Source organism: Halichoerus grypus, chromosome 5, assembly GCF_964656455.1.
Source record: "Halichoerus grypus chromosome 5, mHalGry1.hap1.1, whole genome shotgun sequence".
Taxonomy (NCBI): Eukaryota; Metazoa; Chordata; class Mammalia; order Carnivora; family Phocidae; genus Halichoerus; species Halichoerus grypus.
In genome coordinates, this window is record NC_135716.1 from 139,955,196 (window position 1) to 139,969,709 (window position 14,514).

The window sequence follows — 14,514 nt, forward strand, 5'->3', positions numbered from 1 at the left end:
AGGATGAGGCACCTGAGGAGAGACACAGAGCAGGACTAGAGCTAGCAACCCCCCTTGACTGGAGTTCTTCTTCTTCTATTTGCAAACACTTAAAATACCCATTAGATTTGTCAGTAAGATATGTGATAACCTGTAGGGTTCATTTTTGACACTGCCATTACTTATATTAAGGGTCTGAGAGCAGATGGATAGATTCTCTCTCTCTTTTTTTTTTTTTTTTAAAGATTTTATTTATTTATTTGACTGAGAGAGACAGCGAGAGAGGGAACACAAGCAGGGGGAGTGGGAGAGGGAGAAGCAGGCTTCCCGCGGAGCAGGGAGCCCGATGCGGGGCTCGATCCCAGGACCCCAGGATCATGACACGAGCCAAAGGCAGACGCTTAACGACTGAGCCACCCAGGCGCCCTTGGATAGATTCTCTTTATGAATATGAGGAAGAGGGTAGGAGAAGTTCAACTCTGAGAAGATAATAACACAGTCTCTCTATGGTAAATGATTCATATACAAATAATCAATGTTTACTCCTTCATTCCACCATGCTGAGTTACCACTGTTCACACCACCAGACTAACACCTTCTGTTTCTTATGCCAGCCTAGTGTATGCAGAGGCTGCCCTGTGAGTAACAAAGTGCAAAACTGTTTCTTCACAGCAAGGAAAATGAGAACCTGAAGGCAGAAACTCAAACAGTACTCCAGAAATCCATGAGTGGTGGTGCAAAGCAGATGAGCAGAGACTCCCCAGCTCCTACTAATCCTACTGATCATCAAATCAATCATGACCCAGATGATAAGGAAGAAAGCAAGCACCCAGAGAACAATCAGAAACCAGAGAACAACCAGAAATTCCTGACAGGAGCACTCAGTAGCAGATTTCTGGATGGCAAAGTGAGTGACAAATAGGCAAACTTTTCTTGGTAATTGACCAGGTAAATTCAGAATTAGGTTGGAAACAGAGTCACACCACACGCTCTTGTACTAATGGTAATTAATATATTTTGCATAAGATAGACTTGGAGTTCATTTTTTTTAATCTGAAACTAAATTTTTAGGTCATTTTGTATATTGCATCCTGGTTGACCATCAATTGAGTTGGCCAACCTACTCTATCAGCTGCTAACTCGGTGATACTCATACAGTGATCCAAGTAAATGTACATGAAAATTTGGGTTGTGTTGGAGGGGGAAGGTCTGTCTGCTTTAACATTACAGGAAGAGATCATTTATTTTCAAAATCCAATGCAACCATGTCTACATATCAAAAAATTATCAGCCAAAATCTTGATAGAAATATACATCACTGTACTCTGTTAAAAATCAACCAAACAATCCACAACAAACTAACTTGATAATGATGAATCTATATCATTAGTAATTTGTAATTAAAAAGCAAGAATAGCAGCAATTGAAAACTGGATCCAAATCAAGACAAAACTAATGATTCATTGATAACAAAGTACCATTTCCAAAAATTGCTGAAATTGCAATTAGACGGATACATAGAGTAGGAGTTTTGCAATGCTGCCAAGCATTAAGTGACAGCCAAATATTTTAGTAGAATACTGAATTAGAGTCTGCAGTAAACTCTAACATAACTATTTTTAGTTTATAATCTTAATAGCCCTTACTAAATCACTCAGATACTAGCTAGTCTTTAGTCATCTGAGAAAATAAAAGCCTATGGATTTGTGGTCTTCTGCTCATAAGAACTCTGCAAAGCTTATAATTTAAAGTGGTTAATGGCCCCCCCAATGGATCTGAGACCATACTCTGCAAGGTCTAGTTGAATGTGGGTCCAGAAATAAAAGTGACTTGCCCAAAACGTCAGTGGCACAGCCTATACTGCAACTAGAACTTTCAAAATCCCTAGGTAATGCATTATTTTGACTTTTTTTTTAATATTTTACTTATTTATTTATGAGAGAGAGAGAGCATGAGCAGGGAGGGGGAGAGGGAGAAGCAGGATCCCTGTTGACACTGGGCTCCATCCCAGGGTCCTGGGATCATGACCTGAGCTGAAGGCAGATGCTTACCTGACTGAGCCACCCAGGTGCCCCTCTTTTGACTGTCTTCTAAGTAGTTCTTGAATTTAAGGCCTGGTTGGAGCAGGATATAGTACATCTGAGGAGGTGAAATGATCCATTCTGAACTTCAGAAGACCTCTGAGTTTTTACATAATTTTGTCTCTAGCATTAATGTATTTGTTGTTACTCCCCAAGGATGACCTTGGTAATAATATTATAGTAATAAGACACTTTATTATTGCCTGATTACTTTCAGGTAAATTTTATCATTTGCTCCTTGGAATTAACCCCTTGCAGTAGGTACCAGTGTTTTTTCTATCACTATGATATAGATGATAAAACTGAGGCTGAGAAAAGTTGAAGTCACTCTTAAGTGTAGAGATAAGATGTTTATCCAGGGTTTCTTCTCCAGTCTTTTCTTCCTTTTTTTAAAAAAGTCATCTTTTTAATTATAAAGTATTGCATACTCACGTACAATTTTGGCAGATGGAGAGTAGAAGTAAGAAGAAAAGAAAACTCAATGAGAGAAAAATAATAATATATTTCTTTCTCTCCTTTTCTCCATGCATAGATCTAGAATGAGAATCATTATGTATATATTCTTTGTTATCCTGCTTGATTCATTTCATATTAAGAATTTTCACCCTGGCTTCAAAAAATGCATCCTAAGCATCATCTTGAATGGCTCTATGAGAATCATACTCAGTACGAACACTTAAATAGCATTTACTATGTGCTGGGCACCATTCTAACTATTAGCTAACTTACTACTCCCAAGCACCCAAAGAAGTAGGAACTCGTATTGTCTTCAGTTCATAGATGAAGGAACTAAAAAACAAGGTCAAGTGCCTTGCCCAGGTCAAAAGGTTGAGAAGTGGCAGAGCCATAATTAAAGCCCAAATCCTAAATCCTTAATCACCAACTGTATTCATTCCTTTGTATGGATATAACATGGTTCATTTAACTAATCCCTTACTGATGGGCATTGAAGTCATTTCTAGTTTTTCTCTTATAAATGGAAATTTGTTTCTTGACACTCCCTCTACCACATCAAGCTGTCCATTCCTGGTACAGATCCTGCATTCGCCATCATTGCGGGCAGAATGTTTCTTGAGTAAGCTGTTCTGGGACCTCCAAGATCTGGATTCTTTGCTAGCCCTGTAGTGCCAGAGGGAGATGATTTGCCCCTCCCCTCCCACAACTCAATGAGGCTTCTTGTGGGAGACTCAGCAGAGCTGACATCCAGCCACCAAATACAGCAAGACCTCCTGGGAGGTGTGGGGCCTGATTAATTGGTTCTGTCTGCCGAGTGTGTGGTGCTGGCCTGCCAGATGGCAGCCACATTTGTCTGGTACGGAGACCCTCATTACCACCTTGACTAAGTGGTAAATGGAATTCTGCTGCAGTGAAAGAAGCAAACCAATCAGAACTCCTTCTAGATCCTTCTCCCTCACACATAGATGAAAATAAGCTTTCCTGCCTGGGATATAACAGGCAATCTGGACTGCCTGAATTTGCTCCAAAAGAAAAGTTGCTGATAAAGACTGAGCTAACGTGGGTGAGGAAAGGCAAGTGTGAAACTCTTTTCTAAATTACAGATCAAGTTTGAAAAGTATCATTAGTTAGTAGGAGGTAAGTAAAGCTGAAAATGCTATGAGAACCCATGGTTTCATGTATCTGAGAACAGCAAGATATTTTAGAAATCAACAAGTACAAACCTTCACTTCAGAAATGAAGAAGGGGAGGCCCAGAGAGCTTAAATGATTAGTTTGAGGTCTCACAAGTCAAGAGCCTGGCTCTTCTCAACAGTAGCCCTAGAATCTTTTTTCTCCAAATTCTGTTCCTTATGTGTCTTTGAAAATACAAGTATCATCTGTATTATTTCTCAGAAGCACCAGCTCTGCCTTCTCTCAGAAAATAAAAAAGAATGTGTGACTAGCTACAAACTCAGTAGCACGGTTTCAAAAATAAAGTTAGGGTGTGTTTTTTGCATCTGGCAGCATGAAAATGAAAGTGTTAGTGCTTTAATTTTAATAATTATCATAGTTGATCGGTAATGTGTTCTTTTCAAAGCACTTTTGTGTGTTTTATCTTGTTTGTTCTGTACAGTAGCCCAGTGAGGTAGGTAGAGGCATATGATGTCATCCTCATTTTTAGGTGAATAGACGGACGTCAAGGACATTTCCACTTGGCTGTGCATTGGTAGATTCACCAGGTTCAAAACAGAACCTTTGATCTTGCTCTTTTTCTATGGTCTGTGGCTCACAGAACAGTCCCACAACTCTCCCAATTACACCAGCAAGAAACCTGGGCATGCTTTCCTCCTCCCTTTCCCTGAGTCTAATATCACTCAGCCCTTTAAATTCCACCCCCTTTATCTCTCAAAAACACCTTCTTAGTTATGCTTCCTCTGCCATCATCCTAGTCAAACCACCATAGTACTTTGGGAAGATGATTTTAATTATCTTCAAACTGGCTGTCCTTTTCTATGCTTCCCTCTCTGTACTGGTCAGCTATTATAATAATACTACTGTGCAAGAAATCACCCTAGCACTCAGTGGCTTATAACAATAATCATTTATGCTCACATCTGCAAATATGAGCTAAGATAGCTTTTGCTTTTTTTTTAAATTAGACTTTTCTAGGCTTGGCTCCAGATGGTAGATTTGGTTCAGGTCTGCTCTGTGTTTTTCTTATTGTTCTGAATCCAGTGAGCCCCTCAAAGCAAGTTCTTCTTATGGTAATGGAAACATTTCAAGAGGACAGGCTCAACCACAAGTAGGTTTTTTAAGTCTTTGCTTGTGTCATATCCATGAAGATCCATCCCATTGGCCAAAGCAAGCCACATGGCAAAGCTCAATACCACTGGGGCAAGGATATATATTCTGCCTCTTTTAGGAGGAACTTCAAAAGTACTCAAGTGTGGCCACTACTTAAAACACTTAAAACCACTGTTTAATGCCCTTTGCTCTGGTATAAAATGCAGACTCCTTGATTGCCATTCCAACTCACTTCTGTCCATTCTCTACTTCTCCTCCATGCCCACCTTTCCCTAAACAACTTCTATTTCCCCAGTAGAGTTCCGTTCCATTTTATCTTCTATGCTTTACCCATGCTATTCCTTTAGTATGAAAATTTCCCTTCATCTTCATTTAACTCCTAATTACACTAGGGGCTCAACTTAGATATCAACTCTACCAAGAAGCATCATTGTCTGATTACCAAGATAAGTGCTTTTCATATGATACTCATAAATCAATCTGTAATCTGTACATTCCCCTATAGCAGTTGTTGTTGTACTATTAAAATGGGTTGTTTCCTCTAATGTAACATTGTGTGTCAATTACACTCAAATAAAAAATTAATTAAAAAGCAATGGTGTGAAGTAGGTGCTAATATCTCCATTTTATAGGTGAGAAAACTGAGATACAGTGACATTAAGTAATTTGCCAAAGCTCATACAACCAGTCGAGTATTGGTGGGTCTAGGATGTGAACCTAAGTAGTCTGAATCCACAGCACCAATGTTTTTCAATCTCTTTTTCATTATTGGACCCCACTCCTTAGGAGAAAAATTAAAACTCTCCCTAAAGAGAGAGGAATTAAATACCAAGAAAAACTATTTTGTTGAGTAGAGTTGAGCACTAGAAACCACTATAATATTTTAGAAATATTTGCCCCGGGGTGCCTGGGTAGCTCAGTTGGTTAACGTCTGCCTTTGGCTCAGGTCATGATCCCAGGGTCCTGGGGTCAAGACCCGTATCTGGCTTCCTGATCAGTGGGAAGCCCACTTCTCCCTCTCCCTCTGTTGTCCTCCCCCTACTTGTGCTCTCTCTCTCTCTCTCTTTCTAATAAATACAAAAAATTTTTTAAAAAATTAAAAAAAGAAACATTTGTCCCAAAGAACCGATTTTTGCCCGCTTAAGGGCAACATTTAGAAAAATGCATGCATTGGGGCGCCTGGGTGGCTCAGTCAGTTAAGCGACAGATTCTTGGTTTCAACTCAGCTCATGATCTCAGAGTCCTGGGATCAAGCCCCTGCATCAGGCTCTGTGCTCAGCTGGGAAGTCTGCATGAGGATTCCTTCTCTCTCCCTCTCCCACTGCCCCTCCCCTGCTCGCATTCTCTCCCTCAAATAAATAAATAAATCTTTTTAAAAAATGCATGCACTATACTATAATGCCTCTCATAAACACATAATTTATGGTAAAGTTTCTTGCAAATAAATCTTATAAATAAGTAAATACGTCTTTTAGAAATTAAAAAAAAAAAAAAAAAGCCTTCCTTGTCTCCTTCCACAAGTCTGTAAATCCCCTGAGAATAAGAATTTTCTTATTCACTTTTGTTTCCAAAATGCTTCTCTCTATATATTAACCCAAAGCCAACATCCTATTTAATCGTCAAACACTAGAGGCTTTCACATTAGAGTCTGGAAGAAGTCAAGGGTATCTGTTATTTCCACTGGTTTTTAATATTATGTTGCAAGTATTTGCCAAAGTAATTAAACAAAAGAAAGCAATTATAAGCATAATAATTAGAAAGGAAGAGGAAAAACTATTTTCAGATGATAAGATTATACATATAAAATTTCAAAACAGCTTATGAAGAAACTACTAAAACACTAAGAGAATTTGGCAAAACAGGATTATATCATCAATATATAAAAATCAGTGGCCTTCACATGTATAAACAAAAACTAGTTAGGACAAAAAATGGAAGGCAGCATTTGTAATAACAAATAAAAGCATAACTAAATTAATAAATAAGTAAATAAATCAAATGCAGAGTCAAACTTAACAAGAAATGTCCAAACCTTTATGAGAAAAAATATAAAACTCTCCTAAAAGACACAAGAGTAGATTTGAACAATGGAAAGGTATAGTATGTTCTTATACAGAAAAAAGTTAACATCATCAATCTCTATCAAAATCCCAATGACTTTTTTTTTGCAGAAATATGAACCCATCCTAAAATTCATATGGAATCTCAAGGGACCCTGAAGATCCAAAGCAAACCTTAAAAAGAAGGTACTTCAAAGGTACAATAATAAAAACAGTATAGTACTGGCATAAAGACAGATATAGAGACCAACAGAATAGAATAGGGTCCACAATAAATCCTCACATATTTGGTCAAATGGTTTTTTTTAACAAGGGTACCAAGATGATTCAATGGGGAAAAGATGACTTTTTCAAGAAATGTCACTAGAAAAACTGGATGTCCACATGCAAAAGTTTGTAGTTGGACCCTTACCTAATACCATATACAAAAATTAACTGAAAATGGATCCACGACTTAAATACAGATGTAAAATGATAAAACTCTTAGAAGAAAAAATAGGGAAAAATCTTCAGATTGGAACTGACAATGATTTCTTGGATATCACCCCAAAAGCATAGGCACCAAAAAAAGTTGTGTGCCACAATACACAATCGATTGTAAAAAGGCAAGCCACATGATGGGAGAAAGTATTGGCAAATCCCATATCTGATGAGAGATTAATATCCAGAATACATAGAGAACTCCAAAGCTCAACAACCAAAAAACAAGCAATCTGATTCAAAAATGGGCAAGGACCTGAATAGACATTTCTTTAAAGAAGATTTAAAAATGGACAATAAGCACCTGAAAAGATATTCAACATCACTAATTAGGGCAACGCAAATCAAAACTACAATGAGATACCACTTCACACCCATTAGGATAGTTACAACCAAGGAAGACAAAAAACCAGAAAACAACAAATGTTAGCAGAGATATGGAATCATTGGAAAGTTTGTGCACTGTTTGTAGAAATGTAAAGTGGTATAGCCACTGTGGAAAACAGTATGGTAGCTTCTTAAAAAAATTAAAAAATTAAAAACAGAATTACCATATCATCCACCTAGTCCATTCGTGGGGATATAAGCAAAAGAATTGAAAGGAGGGTCTCAAGGAGATATTTATATACCCATGTTCATAGCAGCATTATTCACAGTAGCTAAAATGGGGAAGCCACCCAAATATCCATCAAAGGTAAGTGGATAAGCAAATTCTGGGACATATGCACATGATGGAATATTATCCAGCCTTACAAAGGAAGGAAATTCTGCCACATGCTTTAAAATGGATGAACCTTGAGGACATTTACTAAGTAAAATAGGCCTGCCACCAAAAGACAAATACCATGTGACTCCAGTTACAAAAGATACTTAGAGTAGTCAAATCATAGCAACAGAAAGTAGATTAGTGGCTGCCAGGGACTTGGGGGAGGAGGGAATAGGCAGTTATTGTTGAATGGGTATAGACATTCAGCTTTGTGTGATGAAAAGAGCCGTGGGGATGGATGTGGGGGGTGGCTGCACAATAGGAAGGTACTTAATCCCACTGAACGGTATTCTCAGAAATGGTTAAGATAATAAATTTTATATTATGTATATTTTACCACAATAAAAAAATCTTGAAAAAAAGTTAACAACATCAAGATGTTGATCCTCCCTGAGGTAATTTATAAATTTAATGTGATTCCAATAAGAATGGTACTAGATTTTTGTTTCATTTTCTTTTGGAACTAGTCAAATTGATTAAACATTAATTTGAAATAACAAAACCAGAAAGAAGAGTCAGGAATAGAAGAGCAATGGGTGTAGGGCTAGCATTAACAAATATAAAATATAAAATCTCTATATCTAAAATAATGTGATTTTGGCACATGAATAGATAGGAGACTAATGGAATTGAAAAGAAAAATCAACAAACAGACCCAATGGCATATTGCGGTTTTGTATATAATAAAGATTATATTGCAAATTAGTAGGGAAAAGATGGACTTTTTAATAAGTAATGCTGGGATTACTGGATAGCCACAGAGAAAATTTTAAATTGGGCCTCTCATATATTGTATATACATATGATGTACACTGGGATATATTCCAAATGGATCAGAGGCTGAAATGTAAAAGAAATAAACCTACACAATAGTGCAAGAAAATGGATGATTTCCTCTGTAATTTGAGATAAGGGGACATTTCTCAACTGTGACTCAAAATGCAGATACAACAAGAAAAAAAGTGATAATTTTGACTATATATATGTGGCCAGAACCACTGTGTACAAAGTGTACATACATACCCGATAAACTGAGGAAGAAATCTGCAATTTATATCATAGATAAATATGTCCCTAACATATAGAATCTTCTATCAAAAAGAAAAAGAAAAAAAAGACAGTAAACTATTAGAAAAATGGGCAAAACATTAAGGACGGTTCACAGAAAGATAAATGTACATGGTCTTAAAGCATATCAAAAAATATAGTATTGCTCTTAATAAAAGGAATATAAATTAACACCACCATGAGATATAATTTCTCACAATTACATTGGCAAAAATCCAGAAAATTGACAACATACTTTGTTGGAAGGTAGAGAAGTTTAAAGTAGAAAACCACTTTGACAGGAAATTTGGCAATAATTAGCAAAACTATATATGCATTTATTTGTTGACATGAAAAATCTCACTTTCAAAATCTATCCCAAGGATCACTGCAAAAATGTGAAAAGATTTATGCAGAAAGTATTCATTGTAGCATTACTTGTTACAAAAAAAAAAAAAAAAAACTATTAACAACCTAAATTCCCATCCATAAGGGACTGGTTGAATAAATAACAGTTCATCCACACAGAGTATTATAAAACCTTTAAAACTGTAAAAAGTAATGAAGAATATCACAATATAAACAATTTTAAAGTATATAAATATCACTACGTATCATTGTATGGAGTAATCTAACTAGATATAGCATTAACTAAATGAAAGCAAGGTGAAGAAAAGTACATAGATTATGCTTCACGGTATCTATCTATCATCTATCTATTGCTTATGTTTTTAAAAATGAAGGAATTAATAAAAAGGATTTTAAAAAGTGGTTATCTCTTGGGGATAAAGGGAAAATGTTGGAAGGATCAAAAACAGAAACAACTCATCTCTGAATAAGTCATTTTTATAGATTTGGCTTTGGAACCACATAAATATTTCACATAAATAAAAAACAAATTTAAAAATTAAAAAATCAATTCCTAAAAATCAAAACCAAAATAAGTTTGTGTTAGCTATCTATTGCTGAATAACAAATTGTCCCAAAAGATAGCTACATAAAACAATAACCATACATCATCTTGCACTGTTTCTGAGGGACGAGAATCCAGGAGCAGCTTAGATGAGTGGTTCTAGTTCAAGGTCTCCCCTGAAATTTCACTCCAAATGTCGGCCAGGAATGCAGTCACCTGAAGGCTTGACCAGGACAAGAAGATTCACTTCTAGGCTTATTTGAGTGGCTACTGACAGAGGCCTCATTTACTTGCTGGCTGTTGCCAGAGGGAACAGTCTTTTTTGTATTTGGGCCTCTCTACAGGGCTGCTCAAGACATGGTATCTGGCATTCCAAAGATGAGTTATCCCAGAAAGAAAGATAGAGGGTGTGCACCCAACCATAGCAGTAAGTCCAATGTCTGTAATAACCTAATCTCAGAAGTGACACACCCTACTACAGTATTTTATTGGTTACAGAGATAATCCTAATGAGAAGGGGTGGGGGAAGAACTGCACAAGGACTTGAGTCCTAGGAGGCAGGGATTACTTAGAGCCACCCTGGAAACTGGGTACCACGTGAACCTATGTACTAATTGGCAATAAAACCAAAGAGAATGGAACTATCATAAATGACTTTTTTAAAGATGTATTTATGTATTTGAGAGAGAGAGAGCGTGCGTGTGAGCAGGTGGAGGGGCAAAGGGGGAGAGAGAGAGGGACTCCCCACTGAGTGCAAAGCCTGACTCGGGGCTCTATCTCACAACTCTGATCTCACAGCCCTGAGATCATGACCTGAGCCAAAATCAAGAGTCGGAGTCTTAACGAACTAAACCACCCAGGCAATGACTTTAAATGACTTTAAAACATAATGACTTCACTCTGTGTCTCTTGTGGGATGTATACTCTAAGGAAAATAGTTTTTGAAAAACTATCTTCAAATGTTTTCAGTAACCATTATGTTGATATTATTATTGTGTGTATGTACTGTAGAATAAAGCAAATGAGTCATTATCTTGGTGTTTTTACATTTGGGATTTCTGGTGTAGGAGAAATGAAATATAGATATAATATTGATGAGATTTTATAAAACCCCAAAGACCTACATTTGAATTGGGAATATCAGTATGAACTCCTTTTAAGAAAATAGATTTCCTAGCTTTGTTCACTGAAAAAAAAACAACACAGAAACAATGACCAACCATATAGCAATGAGTACCCTAGCACCTGCATCATGTTCAGTAAATTCTGAAGGCTGATCCCAGCTTTGAGCCTGGAACATCTATTTATACCAAAAGCAATTAAGATAACAAACACTTTCCATTGTCAAAAAAAAAAAAAAAGACTTGGAATCTAACTTAAAATGGCTCTCACTATAAAAAAAACAAAAAAACAAAATAAAGAAAAGCCCAAACCACTTATATTTTCGCTATCAGTAAACGTAACAATTATAATGATTTAAATGCATTATATATGTTTAAATCTCTAACTTTATAGTGATTCTTTAGAAAAAAAACAAAAATTCATTGGTCACCTCTGAAGAATGCTAGGGAACAAACTATTTTTAAAACTGTTAAATCAAAGGAGCATTTATTGTTTGCCTTTTCTATACAAACTGTATTTTAGATAATAGTTAATGACGGCAGTTTCTCTGTAAAAAAGTATTCCTGTTGATGTAAAAGTTGGGTATTCATCTTTTCTGATGGCTGAGTAATATTCCATTGTATATATGGACCACATCTTCTTTATCCATTCATCTGTTGAAGGGCATCTCGGCTCTTTCCACAGTTTGGCTATTGCGGACATTGCTGCTATGAACATTGGGGTGCATACGGCCCTTCTTTTCACTACATCTGTGTCTTTGGGGTAAATACCCAGTAGTGCAATTGCTGGGTCATAGGGTAGCTCTATTTTTAATTTTTTGAGGCACCTCCACACTGTTTTCCAAAGTGGCTATACTAATTTGCATTCCCACCAACAGTGTAAGAGGGTTCCCCTTTCTCCACAACCTCTCCGACATTTGTTGTTTCTTGCCTTGTCAATGTTTGCCATTCTAACTGGTGTAAGGTGGTATCTCAGTGTGGTTTTGATTTGAATTTCCCTGATGGCTAATGACGATGAACATTTTTTCATGTGTCTGTTAGCCATTTGTATGTCTTCTTTGGAAGATCAAGACCCTAGTTCTAGCTATTATTTTCTAATAAATATATGGGACAGTTTGTTAAATAGCATAGAAATACAAGCAAGGAAATCCAGACTGCAGAAAATTTTGTAGGGCAGACAACACAGCTTCTTCAACAAATAAATTGCAAAGGGAAAAACTGCACAAAAAGGAGCAGGGGGATAGGAAGAAGTAGAAATTTAAAAAGATGTAAAAGATTGAAGCCAATTGCAATATATGGATCTTATTTGGTCCCTGTTTTGAATAAACAAACTGTAAAAATAAGATTTATCAGATAATTGGGAGATTTTGAACAATTGACTGGATATTAGATGATGTTAAGGGATTACCATGTTTAAAAGTATTATAATGTTATCATGGTTATATTTTCAAAGAATCATTATCCTGAAAGCAGTGGTTCTCAAACTTTAGCATGCATTACAAGTACTGGAGGGCTTACTAAAACACAGATTTCTGGACCCCTAACTCAGAAATTCTCATTTGGTGGTGTTGGGCTGGGTCTCAAGAATTCACATTCCTAACACATTTCTAGGTGATGCTGAGGCTTCTGGCCCAAGAACCTCACTTTGAAAACCACTGCTTTAGAGATGTATGCTGAAAAAAATGTGGATGAAATAATACACCATCTGTGGTTTACTTCATTTCTGGTGGCGGGTGATGTGGGTATAAATAAAACAAGAATGTCAGTTGATAATTACAGCTTGGTGATGAATATATGGAGTTCCATTATACTATCCTGGACACATGTGCCTATGTTTGAAGTTTTCCATAATTATAACTTTCCATAAAGTTAAAATGTAAAGAAAATAAAAATTTTTACAAATATAAATAAAATAGTCAAATGATTAATTCTAATATTGTATTGGTTTAAGGTATATATTAACATCATATGTTAAATCTAATAATTTGGAAATACTGTTTTTTTTCAATTCTACATTTCTTGAAAAATCCTATCAAGCTTTTTATATGCATCTTTCTTGTTGTATTTATTATCACTAGGATCCCTTTTTGAACCATTTAACAGCTTTCTAGAACACTTCAACAACTTGGTCTAAAATGTTGAAGAAACAGAACTTTTCAAATCTTCATTCGATGCTGTCTCCGCAGATTTTCTCCCAAGCCCCGGCTATGCATTGCACAATATTAAGACAATTTGTTGTGTTCACTTGTCTTGGAGGAAAGTGTCCACGGATTCCACAATATAACCGCTTTAAAATAATTTATAAGCAATCTTTAAAAAAAAAAGACTTGTTTACACTCCTCACAGTTGCAAGTTTCCAACACCCCAAGAAGAATTACCAAATCTGTGTTAGATTTCTGTGCTCCATTTGTAACAATTCCCCTAGGTAAATATCACAAAACTAGTATTACGCCCCAAACTCATTTCAGGCTATTATTGTGTCATCCACAAGCACTATTTTGTGATTCAAAGTAAAGCAAATGACAGAAAACTATAGTACTGGAGATTTTATAGTTACTCTGGCAACTTCTGAAGTCAGAAACACGGTGATTCTTGGTCAACATTTTCCATTTTATCTTCTTTGACACTTTGTGGATACACTTGGTGATTGATGTCAGTGAAGAGAGAAATCTAGAGCCCCGCTTCGGCTGGGCCTGAACAAGTCATCATCATCATTCTGAAACTGTGTTTTCCTATTTGCTCTTCCAATTTGGCACTGTTCTTAAATGCTGGGAGTCAGCAGGACACAAAACCGTTCTGGCCCACACAGCGTTCACACTCTATTGGAGGGAGATATACAGCAAATACCAAAGTTCTGGGGTTCACAAAAGTTTAAAATACATTATAATACTCATTGCTCGCAGCAGTCCTGGGAGTAGAATATATATTCCTCTTTCCATAGGGAAGGCCATAAAATTTATTCTGTGATACTTAGGCTGAAAGATCTATGAAGGCATTAATCCTACCTGCCTTGTTCACCTGTATACATAGTGCTGAAAACAAAGGCACTCAATAAACTTTGGTGTTTTAAATGAGAAAAGGGACACCTTGACTCCACTGGGATGATGAAGTATTGATAAATGCTCCTTTAGAATACTGCAATATAAAAGTGTGTCAATTCTCAGAGGCAAAAAAAAAGTTTACATGTGGCTGAAAATGTAAATGTTTTCTATTACAAATAATTTCCAATGAAACATACTGTTCTAAGAAATACCTGAGATGCCTAGCCAAATATTTCACAGGATGAATCTGCTCTGTGGACTGAATGAATGTGGAATCTCTCTCAT

The 14,514-nt window shown here is 36.4% G+C and overlaps 1 protein-coding gene across 1 annotated transcript in view; it reads left to right on the forward strand.

The window, feature by feature from the left end:
• The window catches only part of C5H1orf87 (chromosome 5 C1orf87 homolog), a 74,995-nt gene that overhangs the window by 14,080 nt on the left and 46,401 nt on the right, over nt 1-14,514 (forward strand). Inside the window, exon 2 of the mRNA XM_036121356.2 lies at nt 652-886. Coding sequence (XP_035977249.2) covers nt 652-886 — 235 coding nt within the window. The remainder of the gene's footprint in view (nt 1-651; nt 887-14,514) is intronic.